At 31.2% G+C, this 18765-nt stretch overlaps 1 protein-coding gene and 1 non-coding gene across 2 annotated transcripts; both read left to right on the top strand.

The window, feature by feature from the left end:
* The first annotated feature begins 1574 nt into the window (after nt 1-1574).
* Nucleotides 1575-1646, top strand: TRNAG-UCC. The gene has a single exon. It is a non-coding gene; the product is annotated as a tRNA-Gly (tRNA).
* Nucleotides 1647-16296: 14650 nt separating this feature from the next.
* Nucleotides 16297-17418, top strand: LOC114387116. The gene has a single exon (XM_028347246.1). The coding sequence runs from the start codon at nt 16549-16551 to the stop codon at nt 17227-17229; it is 681 nt and encodes a 226-aa protein (XP_028203047.1). The 5' UTR covers nt 16297-16548; the 3' UTR covers nt 17230-17418.
* Nucleotides 17419-18765: the final 1347 nt, after the last annotated feature.

Below are 18765 nucleotides of genomic sequence, written 5' to 3'. Positions count from 1 at the left end.
AAAAGAATGTGTATACAAATAGTCGAATTAGTCAAAAGAGAAGTATTTGAAACATATTTTTTAATACACTCATTTAAATATATAATATTTAATTGATTAAAAATTATTAAAAAATGAATAAATAAATATACTACAATTGTGTAGACCTGCTTCTTATTCTTAACTCAATTGAAAAACAATCAAAGTTTTTATAATTCAACATTATACATATTTTTATACTATTCATTATATTATTTAGAATTTAAATTTTATTTCAATAATTCATGTTGATCTTAAATGCAACTTTTATATAGTGTAGATTATTAAAATAAAATTTTAGTTTTATTTAAAGATTATTAAGGAGTAGTATCAGTTTGTCCGTGGGAAAAATGAACCCCGAAAAGCACAATAAATTCTGGGAATGGTACATCACAACATTTCACATGACAACTTATTTTATTTTGGTATAAAATGGGAATATGTTTTGCACGAGGAAAGAAAGTCAGCAAGGTCTATTAAAAATGAGACCTCATGAATCAGGATATAAAAGGTAACAGCAACTATCATTTAAACATCACTCTTTAATATTTAATTATGAGCCGTAGATCGTTGTCCTTCATAATTCAGTATAAGAAGGCTCAAATATGACCCCATAGATTGCATTACAGAAACAGTATATATGCTGATCAATTTCATTAAAATTGAGTTACGAATCACAAGTGAGAGACTCAAATAATTTGTAGAAGATTACCGATTTGAATTTAATTAACAAGTATTACGTGTATTGTACAGTTAAATTTTTAAGTGATATTAAAAATTTTTTAGACCAGTTAAATTAGATAAAAATAATAATTTAGAACTTAAATTTTATTAACATAATTTATAATTACTATCGAATAAATCAGATCTGTCCATTAACAAAGCTCAACCTTTTTTAATACCGTGCGTAAAATTAACAAGCATTTTTAATATCATTTCTATTTTTATTTTAAAAAATATTAACAAGTACTAACACTTAAAATATAAGAAAAAATTTATTTAAGTGAACGTTCTAAACCTCTGGTAATAATTTAGAACTTAAATTTTATTAACATAATTTATAATTACTATCGAATAAATCAGATCTGTCCATTAACAAAGCTCAACCGTTTTTAATACCATGGGTAAAATTAACAAGCATTTTCCGCACATATCACACCATGCGTAATACATTATTATAATTTTTTTTGGGGGGGGGGGGGGGGTATATAGGTTTTTAATATCATTTCTATTTTTATTTTAAAAAATATTAACAAGTACTAACACTTAAAATAAAAGAAAAAATTTATTTAAGTGAACGTTCTAAACCTCTGGTATTATCATTGCAGTTCAGTCTAATTGGCTACTTAAGTTGGGCACTGACTAAAATTGAGTTCCCTATATAATAAACTTATTCTAATTTACACCACCTAGTATATGATACCATTATTACAATTTCACCTTTACTTTGGATGGCGTCTAATTTCAGCAGAAGCCAAATAACCAATGTAGCATGAAAGGCTTGTGACAGAAACATGTTTTATATATAAAATTATGAAGCAAATGTCTTATATCTAGCGTTTGTAGTCCAACGGTTAGGATAATTGCCTTCCAAGCAATAGACCCGGGTTCGACTCCCGGCAAACGCAACTTTGTTATTTTACATTGTTGGTCCAAAATCCCCTTCCTTTTTTAACATATGTTTTCTTCTGGATTTCCATGTTTAATGGTAATAATGGTCCGATGCACAAAGCAAAACTTAGCAATTTTAATTTAGCTTAATTTGACAATCGTCTGAGAACATCATTGCAACAAGCAATATTGGGTTGAACATCAAATGAGCCTATCCCATTTCACAACTATATGTACGAGAACATTAGTTTGATACCCGTGCTTTCACATCCAATGTGTTAATGGATCTTCCCTTTGCTCTTTTATATATATATGTTGGATGAATGGCACTATTTCTTTTTCATTTTTCCACCTATGCATGTCCCAAATATTATGTGAGTTGGATCCCATGAGATTATAAATAATAGTAGACGACTTTTCTTTTGATTCCTAATGTCAAGTCATGCCTAGCTAGCCAGTAGAAAAGGGTAGAAAGATAATAATATTCTGTAAGATTTGTTCTGCACCACTTGCTAAAGCAACATTGTTCTCCCCCTCAGCTATAAATGCATGCCATGTTTTCTTATCTCTTTTACTAAAGCAGTAATTGTTGCCAGGTGAATCACTGAGCAATCTCCTATTGGCAAACCGTCAAACTCCAACGTATATATTCAGAATGCAGGTCAAAAAGTCTCAATCGACCATCTGCCAAAGGAGATATGCTTAGAAATTCTTCTAGCATATTTTATGCTCGTTTAATGATTATCATTAACACCGAAAATTGGTATTCCAAAAATTTTGTTAGTGGCTTTAATTTGTGTTTGCCAATTCTGATCTATGCTTTCATGAAATTTATTAGAAACTTCAAAATTATAAGAGTGAGTTATTGAATAAGTTGTGGGGTCCATATTTTTTTGTGATTTTTAATAAATTTCAATTAATTAGAGAATGTGTGTTTAAAAGAGTGTGTTAGAGAGTGTATTACTAGCATTTTTTTTCTTCATAAAATTGTGTGTTTATGTTGCAATATTTGTTTTTTTACAGGATGTTTAGGGTTGCAATACTGGTCACTGAAAAGCCAGAAATAAAGGTCACGTGATTAGCAAATACATTGCCCTAATCAGCAAAAATGTAACAGTTTTATAGCCCAAATGAATATGTGTTTATTTTTCCATGTCAGCTATATAAAATTCACCCATGCAGTGGTTCAAATGGTTCATGAGAAGCTGTCTTCAGTTTCCTCAAGACATCTCATAATCCTGAAATGATAATGGTAAATGCATAGAAATTATAGACGCATGGATCATGGGATCATGGGTCCCATACAAAGGCTTTGTGCACCACTCAGCGCTAACAAAGAACCTTCTGATGATAATTATTTTTCTTTTTTATACTTTTCCTATATTATAATTAATAAATTAAATTCAAACGCGTATTTTTTTTTTATAAGCTCATCATCTTGACCTTGAATAGTTCCTGATCGAAAGTGGGTCCTGCATTCTATCAGAGGAGTATATGCTTCTATTCCATTCTGAAGAGTAATTCTGAAGAGTAATTAGGATCAATTCAGTCAAGTTTTCATGTTTCAATTGAAAACCTAACTTCTGTATTTCAGATCATCATCTTAACCTTTGAATAATTCCTCGTCCCTTAACTTGTATAAATATATATGCCATTGCCGGAACTTGGTCATCAACAATCCACTCCGAAAATCATCTTGAAAATCATCTTGAACACCCTTTATTCGATCTAACTGGGTTTGGCAGCATTTCCAAGAAAACTCCAAGATATCTATTCTAAACAGAAACTCATCACCTATTTTCTTCTGTCTCTTGGTCATACCTCCCTCCTGCTTCTATGCTTTCTATGCCACGAGTCATTTATCCAATGTTTTTCTCACAAACAGTGAAGACGCCAACAACTTTGTGGGCGCAACCTTCACTATACACAGTTATTGCACAAGTTGAAGGTTTTGCCGTTCTTCGCATATCTATGTTTTCTTTGCTAACAACACTGCTCTATATCTTAACCTCAGAGCAGAAAATAGACCCAGAAGCGAAGTTGAGCATCAAAAGCCTCGTATTAATAATTACTAAACCCGCTAGAACCTAGAAGCTTACTTGTTACCTGGTTCTTCGTAAGGTTATTTAAATTGGGTTAGATATTATTAGGAATATTGTTAGTGTTCCATCAGCACGTGATGTTTATTGTTAATTCTAGTTGTCAGCAGCAACCTGAACAAAGTTACATAGCAAGCATTGGCACGATAATATTCGTTGCAGCAGGTGTCTTAATCTTCGCGTATTTGGCCACTTATGGGAATTTGGCAATTTAGGTTTCGGTTCGTGAAGGGATTAGTGGAACCAAGGCATTGGAGAAGGCTTCACATATTTTAGAGAGAAAGAGGAAGCTAATTGGATTTCTGGTGAATGTGGTACTTGGGGTTATATCTGTAGGGTCATTTGTGAGTTGTGTGTACTTAAACACATGTTCCAAACTCTCGGTGGACTCTAAGAAAAGCATCATGAGCCAGATAGGGAATAATGGTATATATAAATCAGGTTGAGTTTTACATATGGAAATCATTCTTAATCTTGTATTCAATATGCAAGAAGACTCGCGGGGAAACAATAAGATCTCATTTCCAACCCGAGGGGAGCTTGCAACGCATGCTGCAAAAGGAGGAGGAGCCCTTGCTTAGCGTACTAATTAAGAGTATAGATCATAAGCTTTCATTTTGTAATTTAGGATTAAAGAGTGAAAGTATTTCGTTTTTCAAGATGATATATGTTTTTATTTTATGTGGCTTATGATTATTCATAAACTGAGTCTCATCAAATATGAATCAACCTTGCTTTGCTTACGGTAAATACTTTCTCCAGCTCGGTCTATTAAAAGGCTTAGATATTTAAACGATTAATAAAATAAGGTTAAAAATTTATTTAAAAGATAAAATAAAGTCTCATATGCTTTTTTCATAGTATTTATATATTTTTTTTCAGTCACATATATGTGTACATGCTACTACCCAGTGACAAGTGACATGCAACTACTGTGGGTTGATTAGCGAGGACTTAGGAATGCCACGACGAGAGTGTCAGACATAAATTGCTACTCGCAAGTTAGTTATCTCATCTTATTCAAGAAGCATGTTTGAACTGTGCAACCTTAAAGATTCCTTGATTTAGGGACAACGAAAATTAATTGATATAAGAGGATTTGAAAGAAATAGAACCCGGAAAATAATAGAAGAGAAGGGAGGATTTAACGAGGAAAACAAATAGGAGAGAGCAGAGGAAGGAATATAAGTGTGAGATGTTGATAGGGACTAAAACGCAAACAATTGCTTGTACAGGGATTAAAACAAGTAGTTTTACAATGCAATAAGTCAATGTCATGTCATCATCACGTCATCCATTGTTAATTGTGTAAACTTTTTTTTTTCACAGCATGGATCAAAATGAAACTGAAAGTCTTTGTATAAAGACTAAAATGAATATTTTTGTACTTTAGTTGTTTTAGTAAATTTATAATCTAAAATGCACTGAACCTTAGGCCTCTCTTTTGCCACATTCATGTGATAAACATTTCCTCTCTTTTGTATAGGCCTGAAGTTTGCACAGAATTGGTACCCCGAAACCATGAAAAAATAAGCAATGAACGAGGGGAATAAGGTGCTGCTAAATGCTAATTGAAGGTGGACACTACTTCGCAGGTTTATTAGGTGGACTGTTACAGAGAAATGGCCGAATACAAAGATAAGGAAACGTAAAGGCATTCACACTTTACAAGAAAAATAGCTTATAAATAGGCATTATCATGCCTAAAGATATCTAAGAAATGTAATTTTCAGGGCAAATGAATAAGATGGTAGAATTATAGAATGGCAGGGCAATTCTCCTTTGGCAGAAAGGTCATTCTCATGCGAGAACACATGCAACACCTGCCAAAGGAGAATTGCACTGTTATTCTTCTCTACCTCTAAAATTGAAGCATACCTGATAGCCCCTTCTGCTTGCTGTGCTGCAAAGCAGCACAAGGTGCAATATGTATACTATGGATTATTCGCACATTAGAAATGGATATTCCATCAAAATTTGTTTGTTGGCATATTCCTTTGGATCATTCCTCGGAAAATTTTTCCTCTGTTGTTGCCATTGTGGTCCCCCACTGTGATAGAGCTCCCATTTCAAAGACACCCTTTAAGGTTTACTACATAAAAAATGGACTAAGACACGTTAGGATGTGTGATTAGTTTGATTTCCATTCACTTACATTGAATTGTCAAACCTAGTCCGTAGTTACTGATTCAATTAGTAAATTCAGCAGCTTGCCAATTCCACCATTTTGTCCCAACATTTTGAGTAATGTACCACTAGGGATTGGAGCCTAGCCTCCCTAACCAACCACAGTGATTATTCCTCCCCCTAATTCTAGGCAGTCCAACTCTATTTACAGTTGACTGCTAACTAACTAACTACCTTTAACTGACTTGAATGGTTACAAGACTAACTAACTAACTGCCTTAACTAACTTGAACAGTTACAAGGCTAACTACTAACAGTTACAAAGCTAACTACTAACTGACTGATCTTAGTCAGCTACCTAATCCAGGTTCTGGCTGCTCTGGCTGCAGCTCTGACTTCCTCTTATGCTTGCCACGTGTCCTTCCTTCGTACACTTGCTTAATGGGTAACCTAACATATCTGCACGTAGAAACAAAAATTAATAATTATATATGCATTGTGCTTCTGGTATGCGAACATTTTGTCAAAAATTCTCTCTTGTTTTCTTTAGGCCTGTTCATGATACGGTTCAATACAGAAAACCAAACCAAACCTTTAGGCCTCTTCATGGTTCTGTTCGATTTATGGTTCAATTGGGTTTACTAAAACTTTTTGGACAGCCCTAGTTTTCTTTATATGTTAAGGGATTCATCTTTTGCCACCGCACCATGACTACTCGACCACAGAAAACAGAGCTGGAGGGCAGTGAACAAAAAGATACTAAAGGACACTTAAGAGTTTTTAATATTCATTTCTAATTTTTCACTATGTCATTAAGATACCGTACACAGATAATGGCTGTTCGTGTTAGATATTTTAGTTTTATGAAGCGTCGTTTCCTTGATACTGAAGGAGTGAAAAGGACCACTTATGTATATGGGACCACTGCAATTTGTTTGTTGAATACACAGACGTTATAAGTCAGTCAAATGTCAAGAGTCCATATCTATCTCTAATTATTTTCCCACATAATATATCATTCCTCATTTATGTATTTACTAGATGAATGAAAATCTATGTATGTATGTATAAAATATTCTGTCAAAAAAAATGTTATATATATATATATATATATATATATATATATATATATATATATATATATATTCTTAAAAAAAATGTATATGTATTTGAATCCACAAACATATAACTCGGGATCTCATAGGTTAAATAGAATCGGTTCATTTTCTGAGCAGACCTCCGACATGGATTGTTGAAAGTTTTGTTCAAATTTAACGATAAAGATATAGTTTTACTTTACTCAGTCAGTAGAAGAATAATCAAAATAATTAACTGATTCTTATTTATGACTTTGTTTCATAATATCAGTGGTGCGGGGTATTTTGTCCTCAATTATGCCATAACAAGGGAAAATAAAGCTCGCGTATGTATGAATCATAAACGAGTTTGTTAATGCTAACAAAATATATCACAAGTTTATTCTGTGTTCAGGTTCAATGCATTCATTAAGACTGTTAATAATAGAATGGTAGGATGCTAGACATGAGCTTCTCTCGTGGTCAGTGATCTTTAATTTGGTTGCTTGTCTGACTTTTGATATGCAATGTGGGTCCAAATCCAAACATTAGTACAAGTTAAATTTTGACAAAATATATGAGCAATCCCATTATTGGATAAGTATTAAGATCTGAGTTCAGAAGTACTTGAGCTTCCTTTGGACCCTAGTCCCTAAGGTAAGAATGAAAGATTTTCTTTTCTCTTTATGTCAACAAATGAGCGTGTGCTTGGCATTTATTTTGTGAGTAGACAATGCCATGTGATGGTGTCAGCCCAATACATACCACCTTATACTGTTAAGTCTACATGCAAATAACTGCATGTGGACATAGCTATTGCTTTAAATAATTTTGCAAGAACAAAGAAAAATGTTTTGGAGATGCTGAGGGTAGGAACTACATGTGCCAAGTTAAATTTCGTGGAAGCACCATTATTTCAGGCAGGAAAAAAAATCAATAGAGACGTAATGGAGGAGGGAGAAAAGATAGAGAGAAAGTGAGAGAACACATACCTTTGGATCTTCTTTTTCGGGAAGCTTATTATTTTCTTTTCTCCGTCTTAAGATTGTTATTTTGATGTTTTAAGTAGGCTCTTGGTCAGTTATTAAAGTTTTCATTCATATCATATACGAATACGATGTCAATTTAGATAATGAACCTGTTTTATCAAAATGAACAGAACCTATCATAATTCTCAACCATTAGTAAAAGTTTTGGACTGCTCTAATAGCTTTCTCTCAAGCTGAGCATGGCCAAAAGAAGTGCACTTACTGGTTTTGTAATATTGCCTTTACTGGGGAAAGGGACAGAGAAACACTTATAATTATAGAGTGATATTATCCTTACAATAAATGTTAACATCACTTTTTATAATTGTTTTTTATTTATCTTTATTTTTATAACATTACTTTTTCTTTTTCTTTTTACATCAATTTTCTCTTTCTAATTCATGATTGTTAAAAATGATAGAAATATAACTTTTGGATATCCATTAAGTGTCTAATCCTTGATAGAGATAAGAAGAAAGAAAAAGATAAATAGTTGATATGACTAATGATATAATATGACAAGAAGAAAACCAAAACAAAAATCTCCTCTGTTGTTAAACATTGAGAGAATATTAATATCTGTCAAATAAAGAACACGATGTATGATCCTTCTGCCTTCTGTAGGTAGTTTATTTAGTATTCTAACTTGTATACAGTTAAATAGCAATGTAGCTAACAAAAATTACTAGCCTAAATTTCACTTTTGATTAATTTAATCACATGATATTGAATAAGAGTTTTCTTGTGGCTACTTTCCACAGACAAGCCATTTCCTGTGGATGCTTTTCATGTGAAGGGCATAATCTTGGAAAATCTCTGCTATTTTCCACTTCCACGTCACGTAATTAAAATTGAATTTCTTCACTGTCCATTTTCCTCACATCTGAAAAAAAAGGCATTAGTTTTAGAAGAATTATCCGCATATAATCGATAGTTAAGGAGGAAAGTAAATGGATTTATTACTGTCACAATAATCTAAAACATGTCTCTAGCAGAAAATGAAAAAGAAAAGAAAACAGCTATTTTAATTAATGCATTGATCATAAACTGTTAGAAATTGACAGGACAATAATTCTCCTTTGTCAAACCAGAAGAATGCTTGTGCATGTTCTCTCTGCCAAAGGAGAACTGCTCTGTCATTCCTCAACAGCACGTCTTTCACACTTACGGCACCAATTCTGTGTCTAAGGTTATCATGTTATAATATAGAAGTCCTATATATAGCAAGTAATAATCGCACCAAATTTTGGATATGCCATTGAAAAGAGTAGGAAGAGCATATGCCAGCACAATTCCGCTGGAAGTTTCTTCCATGTTCCCAGTTCATAATCCTGATTCCCGATTCTGTCCTCATCAATTATTTTCAAAGTTCAAGGATATGTCTATATCATAATTTTCTCTTTGCATATTTCAGATTCCCTTTTTTCACTGAAATTTATCACAAACTACGAAGTTATACTACGTACATCCACACACTGGATGTGTGTATATCAGTATATGTATCTGTGATTTTTGTGTGCATGAAGTAGGCCTCTTGTTTATCTGATGTTTTGTGTCCGTAAAATACTCCAATGTCATGATGGTATTATTATGATTCATGCATGCTACTCCTAACAAAAAGGAAAAAGGAATCAAGAAAACCTTCTTATACATATACTAGAATTTAAGCTATAAGGGATCTAGCTGTCACCAACTTTTGGGTTACAAAATTCTGGAAGCATGGGATACATCATGTGGCCAAGCTTCATCGTCCCTACGCATCGTTAGGCATATCAAATTTTAATTTCACTGTTGCAAGTTTCACATTTTCTTAACACAGATACATGTCCAAAGTAGACAAATGATTTTTGTAAGTGTTCAACATCTGGTATACATTTTTAATTTCCAACACTAAAATATATTCATAAAATGATCAAAAGAATTGCATTTTATGAAAATATCTTGAGATCTCACTAGAGAATTAAATGTTCCAATTAACATAGTTATAAAAAAAAAATCATGATTTGAGATAGGAGTATAGTAGTATTTTAATTTTAAATGTTCCAATTACTCCTTAGTTGGCCACTCAATCATGTCCATTCAGGTCATGAAGGTGGCCAGGGAAACTGCCAAAGGAGATTTGCCCAGCAATTCATACTCCTGCACACACGCTAAACTATTTTAACATATATGGGAAGAAGAAAGGTACAATGCCATGCTCCAAACTACAAAGGTCATGCTAATAAAAGGCAGAAATTATGATAATAATGTGAAGCACGTGCCATCCACCAGATGTTCTTTAACGTGTAGGTGGCTACGTCCTACTAATTAAAGCTAGTAGCATTTGGGTGCAACCGCTATTGCATGTACTTCCTTTAATCTCCCCTCTAGTGTGTAGCATATTTTGATCTATTTATATATGAAGTTGCACTTCCATTCATCGAATTTAAATAATTATTTTCAATTTTTTCTGTTAAACTCGTAAAAAATTTAAATACTATGTATGTATTATTTTGAAATTTCCTCTAACGAATTTTTCTTGTGGCTCAGAAAAATGATAAGTTTCATGACCTAACATTGTGCTCACTTGTACGCTTGAATCTACTATTTTTGTGTAGCCGTGTAGGATTAGTTAGTCGTATGCATTTTCCACGGGTTTAAATTTGGTCTTTGAAATAAACATTTTAATAATGAATTGTTTAACAGTAAAACAAGGTGTTCTTGATGAATCCGCGCGTACCAGTCAGCAGTTGACAAATTCCAATAAGATAAATTGTTAACAAGGTATTGTAATTAATTAATAGAATTATTATTGCTATAAAAATTAAGTGTTAGGATTGCAATTGTGTCTAGCGAAAAGTAAACTGTTAATATACATTGTAAGTTTTTACTAACAATATGACACATATATAATATTAACATTTGCTTGCTAATTATAATATTAACATGCATTTAATGCACTGATAATATACGTTAAACCTTTTACATTAACAAAATTAATTATTAGTGTGATATATCAAACATTAGTGTAAATTCATATGGTCATATATACTAATTAACGATATAAGTTTTTATTAGATAAAATTTGTATAGACACAGATTAATTCAAACCATTAGTATAGTATAAGACTTTTTATCACGAATAGAATTGTGTTGATGCCTATTTGGATTCATTCAAAAGTTGAGTTGGATATTTTAATTTCTTACTATTGACAATCTATTAAACTGGAATTCTACTTAGATTATTCATATATTTAATTTAACATAGTAATTTAATAAAAATTTGAACTGGTTATAATTAATTAATTTAATTTGTCTAAAATTAATGTTTCAATTATTATATGTTGTATAACAATTATATTTTGTTGGGTAAGTTATTACTTTCACTATTCATCTATAAATGTGAGAAAAAATGAAACAAAATGCAAAACCCCCTTCCCCCGCCCCCGCGTGAGGGATTAGTTAGATACTCCATTAAATCGTATGACAATCTAGAAATTGCAATGTTCTAAATATTGTCCGTCAAATTTTAAAAAATGGTTCGAGTGTCAATAAGTCATAGTCATGTAACTAACCATAATATATGTTATACGCATGTCCCAAGCTGGATGATGTGAATCGAGTAATTCAAATCCATACTTGTTAGTTTCGTGGTTGTTTCTGTCTAATATTAACTAAGCAAGTATCAAAATATGTAAGTGTACACATATCAAATACAACTCCATTATTTCACATTCCACGTGCGAACCCCTTAGAGGCTTATCAGCATCAATATTTATTGATCACATCTCTCTTTGAATTTGTGTTGTCCTTCCCTTTTTCTGGGTTGAACATTTTTTTATCTGCTTCATCGAACAACGACTGCACAATCAAAACAATTAAGTCTGCAAAATGCCAGAAAAGTCGTCACTAGCTAGCTTATTGGTCAGGATATATACACAGCCATTTTCAACCCTGCAAACATTAGCTATATATATCCACGCTATATTATTGATGTGGACCACAACAGTGTTTGAAATAATGTTAAAATTATCTATAACCAATATTGTTGATAGTTATGTCTTTTTTTAATGATACAAACGGTTAGATATATAGATATAAAATAGGCAAAAACTTCCATTCAAACGATTGGCATCAGAGCAGCTTCTCAAAGTTGTTTACCTCGATACCTGTAAGTCTTTTTGGGAATAATTACAAGGCAGTAGTAATTAATTAGAGGTAAAAATGGGTTAAGATTTATATATGTTGTATATGGGTTTGATTTAATTATTTAATATGCTTTCTTCTAAGGTTTTATTTGATCTTTTCTAAAGTTTGACTTAGTGTAAAAAATTGTTTAAAAGTCTACTTTGTAGGAAGACTTTTCAATAAGTTTATAAATCTATCGAAATAAACTAGCTAGTAAATAGTAATAGACTTTATTCGTGAAGTTTAAATATTCCCAACCGAAAAGTTTTGGCAACGGTCTCAGTAATCTCTCAATAAGTAATACATCAAATCAAATTAATCTCCTACATTATAATCACTTGTCAATTTTTTTTAATGTATAGTCACTTGTAAATTTAGTCCATGGAAAAACGATAAAAAAATCTCCTTAAAATTTAAATTAAGTAATTTTACAACAATCTATTTTTTAATTAGTGTACAAATAATACCACTACCAAAAGTCTATAAATAATATTGCCCCATGAATTTAATTTAGTCTTTACATTTATCAATTTATATCGGTGAATAGAAAATCAAATCGATTGACACACATTAAAGTCAGAAATTAAATGATAATTATTAAAGTTAGAAATCGAATTAATAAGTTTGATGCCAAAACCTTAAATGGTAAAAAATTGTCAATTTTAAAAACTTTTCTTTTTCATATTTTCCAGAAATAAATTAACAGCTTCTAAAAAAATAACAGGTTATGATTCAGGCATTAATTTATAATTATTCAATGCCCTAAATTAAGTCATAAGATAATGTAGCACAAAAAATTGTAGCCGAGCTTTCCAGAACCTGCTCTTGCAAGATGGTTTTCTAGACAAAAGGTCCAGTTTGTCAATTACAACTTACAAGCGTACAAGAAAAATTTATAATGAATAAATTTCATTAATTAAAAATTAGAAGTGTTTGATACGATGAATGTGTTACTGTCCTTGTCTTATACCATTTTTTCATTAGCTTACCACGTTTTTCCAGACATTATTTAAAGTAGTGTTAAACTTCATAATATATTTGCTTATTATTTTTTCCTCTCACTTTTACCATTTTTATTTTAGGTTATATTTGAAAAAAGTAGTTGAAAAGTTAATTGAAAGTCATAAAAGTAACTATATAATAAAAAAATTAGCTAATCATTTGAAAGTTGGTAGTTAAAATGCTAAAATTTGTTAAGTTAATTGATTTAATTATAAATAAATTAAGACAACTTCCTTTATGTTTAATTAGATTATTAACACATTATAATTTATTATCAACGGGAGTTATGACGATGTACAAACAATTCAGAGAAGACAACGTGAGTAATTTTGTTGCCATTTCTTAGCGATCTAAGCAAGCAAGTTGTGCTCGATCACTAAATCTGCTAAGATTGAATCAATGGATTATGATTTTTTTTTAGTGCACCCAATCATAATTGGATTGAGTAATTAATTTTATAATAAATAAGTCCTATTCAACCCGAATATATTTGAGTGAGGGGAAAATTAATCCCACAAGTTTTGTTTTCTTTTATCTATGTGTAATAATTTTTTCCCATCAAAAAATAGGTATTGCTTTTATAAGATAATTTTTAAAAATGTATGCAAAAAATATAAAAAATTAAAAAGAGGGAATAAATTAATACTAATTTTATTATTATATCCTTCTAATTTTTAGTTTTAATTATTATTTTAGTTCTCTAATTTATTTTTTTAGGTTTAATTTGATCTTTTTAATTTTAAAAATGTTTAATTAGATTTTTTTATTTTTTAATGAGTACAATTTGATCTTTTTTTTTCCATGGTCTCCATATATATTTTAATTTTTTTGTCATAACGTTATGTATTTGGTAAAAGTTCATGATATTTTTCTTTTATAAAAATATGAGGAATACTAACGATACTCTCTTTCCAACACATTCTTTGGAAATCACTAAATTTTTTTAAATTTACCAATTTTGGTGAATCTCATATCTAAATTATAAAAAAAGATCATTAAATGATAAGTGAGACTATCAAAATAAGTGATTTTAACAAATTTTAGTTAATCACAAAGAAAAACATGAAAAACAGAGTATTATAGAAAGAATCACTAGTATTTCTCTAGAAATATTATAAATCATTTCTTGTCCCATAAGAAATTTTTTTGGACCTGCCATATTATATATATAGAGAATAGATTCTTGTGATAGCCACTAATAACAATCATTAGATTAAAATTAAAAATAACAAATGATTAAAATTAAAATATTTATAAATTCAAATTAAAGTCTAATATAACTATCAAATTTTTAAAACATTCACCAAACAAAAATTAAATATATAAATATCTTAATTATCACTTCCTAAATAACTTAATTAACCTATCATCATCACAAATTTAGATCTAACTTAAAAAATATTGATGTAATAATGAATTGATTCACCAAATACTATCTATTTATTTTGTAGCATACTTTGATTCTATCCTTAGAAAATAGTCATTTTCTTTTTATTTATTTATAGTTTCTTATTTTTTTAAATTTGTAGAATTGAAAACAAAAGCACAAAAAAAATGAAAGAAAAATTATGAGGAAGTAGAGAGATAAAGGAACTAGAGAGAGCTAAAGGAGAATTTGGGCCAGAGAGGATAGATGTCCTTACTTACACCTACTGTATTATTTTGGACTTGAATTTCCCGTTGTCACACAATTACGTAGTCGGAAATATGGACGGTCTGATGAACAAATGATGGGTATTTTTAAGTTGAATTTACTGAAATGATTTATGAGCATTAAATCTTCATCAGACGGTTTTTATTGTCCGACCGTGTATTTTCTTTTCTCATTATCTCAATTCTATCAAACAACCTGACTTTTCCTCAACTCTATTTGCATTCTCTCTTCTCCATTTTTATCTTATTTCTTCTGCACCAAACAGAGCACTAGTGTAATTTAAATAAATAAATCAACAGTACTGTCTTGTGAGGGCAGCACGAGATGCACGTGTGTAATCAGGCTCCTCGCTGAATGATTGAATCAGCCACACCAACAATGTACGTTTATTATCAGAATATTCCCAAAATGCTTTTCTGGTGCTTGACTTCACCCAACCACGAGATTGTGGAATGTATATATGTGGCAGAAACAACAGAGACCACTCCGTTACTTTATACCAGGACATATTATATTTACAAAAATCATTTCTTTCTAAATTATCTTTAAATATTTGGGAAATATATGTGTTAGTCTTTTAAAAATTTATCTTTATGTTTGGATGAAGAAAAACTTCCAGAAGTATATGAGTAACATAGAGAGAAGGTGGAACGATGAAAGAGAGAAATAATTAGAAAAAAAGAGAACAGGAAACTAGGAAAGAATGAAAAGAAGAGTGCTACTGTTGTCGTTGTTTTGTTCACAGATGATGTATCTAAAAGCGAATATATAGAATTAGGTAGCAGCAGCACACATGATGTAACTAAAAGTGATAATATAATTTGGTAGCAGCATGTTGAATTATTATAACGCCGTGATTCGTTAATCACGTGAAGTTTAATTTAACATCAATTCATAACTACCATGAAGTGAATTCCAATCTGATTCTTAATTTAATTTAATTATAAGACTTATGTAATTTAACAACAAATTTTAATTACACAGAAAAAAAAGGGAACATGAGACGCCTATGAAATATCAGAAACAGTTTTAAATATCAAACGAAAATGATGTTTATGGAGTAAATAAATTGCCAAAACCATATATACACAAAAATAAAAATAAAGGTACATGATACCTTTCGTTAAAAAGTTTTGTATCTGTAAGTCTAAGATCTCTAGCACTGTTAGAAAATTAGCATGAAAATTGCATCTAATGCCGACCACAGTGATAGGCTTTCAATTTTGTGTAGTTTGGAAGCAACTATCAATTATTGTTATTGCTACTGCTAGCGCAAATAGTTTACACATGAAAGCTTTGATGCAATCACCAAACCAACAAGAAAGAGATGTGACAAAAGAGTGTCAACATCTAAGAGAACAGAAAAAGATTGGCAACAGTGGTTGACATCAACCATTGGCCAACCTCATATCTGGCTTTATCTAGTAACATTCATAATTCTGTATTATTTTGCCATAACCAACCTTTGCTTTTGCCTCTTGTTAAAGCCAACCCATTCCAAAACACTTTCATTTTTGTCCAAAACCAACGCTTTCCACTTAGTAAATACATATAATAAACAACAAAATGATACATTAATAAGGAAATGTCTCAAATCCAAAACGTGTAAATGATTGGTTGAATTCTTCTTGTAATTTCAGGGTTCATGAAGGGCATTGTGGTCATCAAGGGTATAATATATATCTACCATGTCTTGAGTCTTGACAATTTTCGTCTGCTAATACAGTTCAAAAGGCTCATCTGAGTTTCCAAAGCCACCATTATTCATGATGGATGCAGAAGAAGTCTTGAAGCTCTATGATTCATGCTGGTTTGGGCATCAAAATTTAAAGGAACACACAACAAGTTCACCAACACCAAGTCCTCATGAGAATTCTTCAGATCATCAAATAAGAGAAGAACCAATGCTTTTACGCATCCAAAGCAGTCACAGCAGGTCCATGAGCGACCAGTTGAGTTCCATGACATGTTTCAAGGATGATTCTCTCTCCCCAGACTCAGTTTTCTCACCAAAGCTTCAAACAATTCTCTCAGGAAAAGATGTCACAGACTCAGAAGCAGCACAGGTGCAGCATCAACTAGTATTGTTGCCTAAGAATAGGGAAAGGAGGAAGAAAAGGTCAAGCAAGAGTTTATCAGACCTTGAATTTGAGGAGCTAAAAGGGTTCATGGATTTGGGGTTTGTTTTCTCAGAGGAAGATAAGGACTCAAGTTTGGCTTCAATCATACCTGGCTTGCAAAGGTTAGGGAAGAGTGATGAGGAAGAAGAGGATTCTGAAGGATCCTCAGTCCAAAGACCTTACCTCTCTGAAGCATGGAAGATTCAAGAAAGGAGAAAGAAAGAGAACCCTCTCATGAATTGGAAGATTCCTGCTCTGAACAATGAAATTGACATAAAAGATAGTCTCAGGTGGTGGGCTCAAACCGTTGCTTCCACTGTTAGATGATGAATTTTTTGTTATTCAAGTTTTTCTTGTATTACATATATTTTGCTTATCATATCTTTGAAATTTTGTTCAACTTTTTGCTATAGCAGCAGCTTTTTAACCTTTTTCCTTCTCTGGATTTTCTGGAATTCCACATTGTAATTTCAGACTAAAGGAGGGGAATGCATCTCAGCTTTTAAGATCATTGTAGGTCATAGACAATTTCTGTTGCGGTAGGTCCATGTCATGTTTGAATATTTCTATATCAAATTTAAGGCCACAAAGCTTACAGCGAAACAGAATTAAGTATCTGACTCCCCAACCAGAAAAAGCTTGCACATAATTAAATACCAACTCATTCGGCCTTTTCTGATCTCTTTCCCCCCTTCACTGGAATGTATGAAAAATGAGAATATAAGTAATATATATCATTTCTTATACATACACCAAAAAGAAAGTTTTATAGTTATGGATTGATAAAAATTAAACATTTTTTCATGTAATTTTATACTTATATTCACTTTATTCAGTGACTGTTGTTACGTAGACTTAAATTTAAAGTGGACTGCACAAGCGATTGATTTTTGTCTCCTCTATATCCTTTTTTACCAGCTTTCAATTTTTTCTTCTTCATCATTTGCTTTTTATTACCATTTTCCAATAGAAATATGGAATAAATATATGGACAAATTAAAATCTCATGCAATTTGACCCGAATCAAATTTACAATATTTACTGTTCATGACTTCCTTTTTAATATTTTCGCACGATGAGGGGTAAAATTTGGCACATCACCAATTATGTGAGTGTACATTTTTTTGTTGCATTATCGACAGAAGGTCAAAACCAAATATTTGGGCCAGAAATTGGTAGTACTTGAAGTTGAAGATCCAAATTTTTGGACCTTAATAACTGAATGGATATCAATGAAGGTGGGCCTGGCATAGTTGCATAAATGCTGATAGATTTACTGTCGATTTCTTAGTTCCAACAACTTAACCACTCATAGGACGTTTGGCTAAATATTGGTGAAATCAATAAGTAATTTTATCAACAGATTATGACTCTTTTTTGTGCTCATTTTGCATTGGACCATTAGATTTATCTGGAAATTCATGCAACAACAATTTAAATGGAGAACCAAACATACACTCAGCCATTATTAATTTTATGACTAATATAAACAAGTATCCAAAGAGCACTAGACACATGTTAACAAACTTAAAATAAAAAGTATTTTTATTGGGAAATAAAAAAACTGTGATGTCCATGATCTTTTTTGTTCTCTCTTATGATTTTAAACAAAATATTTTTTCTTTTTAGTTTCTTAATTGATACCCTTAGGACATTGGTTAGCAACATCCTAAATTTATAAAAGAAAGTTGTCTTTACCAAATAGAATGTTGGTTGCAGCTTGTAGCCAAGTATTTCACTGCTATATTCTTATAAGTTATAACATGTTTTTATTAATTTTTACAACACTTTATAAAAATACATTAAATAAAAATATAAAACATTTAATATTTTTCTTTCAGTAAGAGGATATTAAATAATATT

Source organism: Glycine soja, chromosome 15, assembly GCF_004193775.1.
Source record: "Glycine soja cultivar W05 chromosome 15, ASM419377v2, whole genome shotgun sequence".
Classification (NCBI taxonomy): Eukaryota; Viridiplantae; Streptophyta; class Magnoliopsida; order Fabales; family Fabaceae; genus Glycine; species Glycine soja.
Note: the sequence above shows the minus strand (reverse complement) of the source record. Positions and strands in the feature narration are given on the sequence as shown.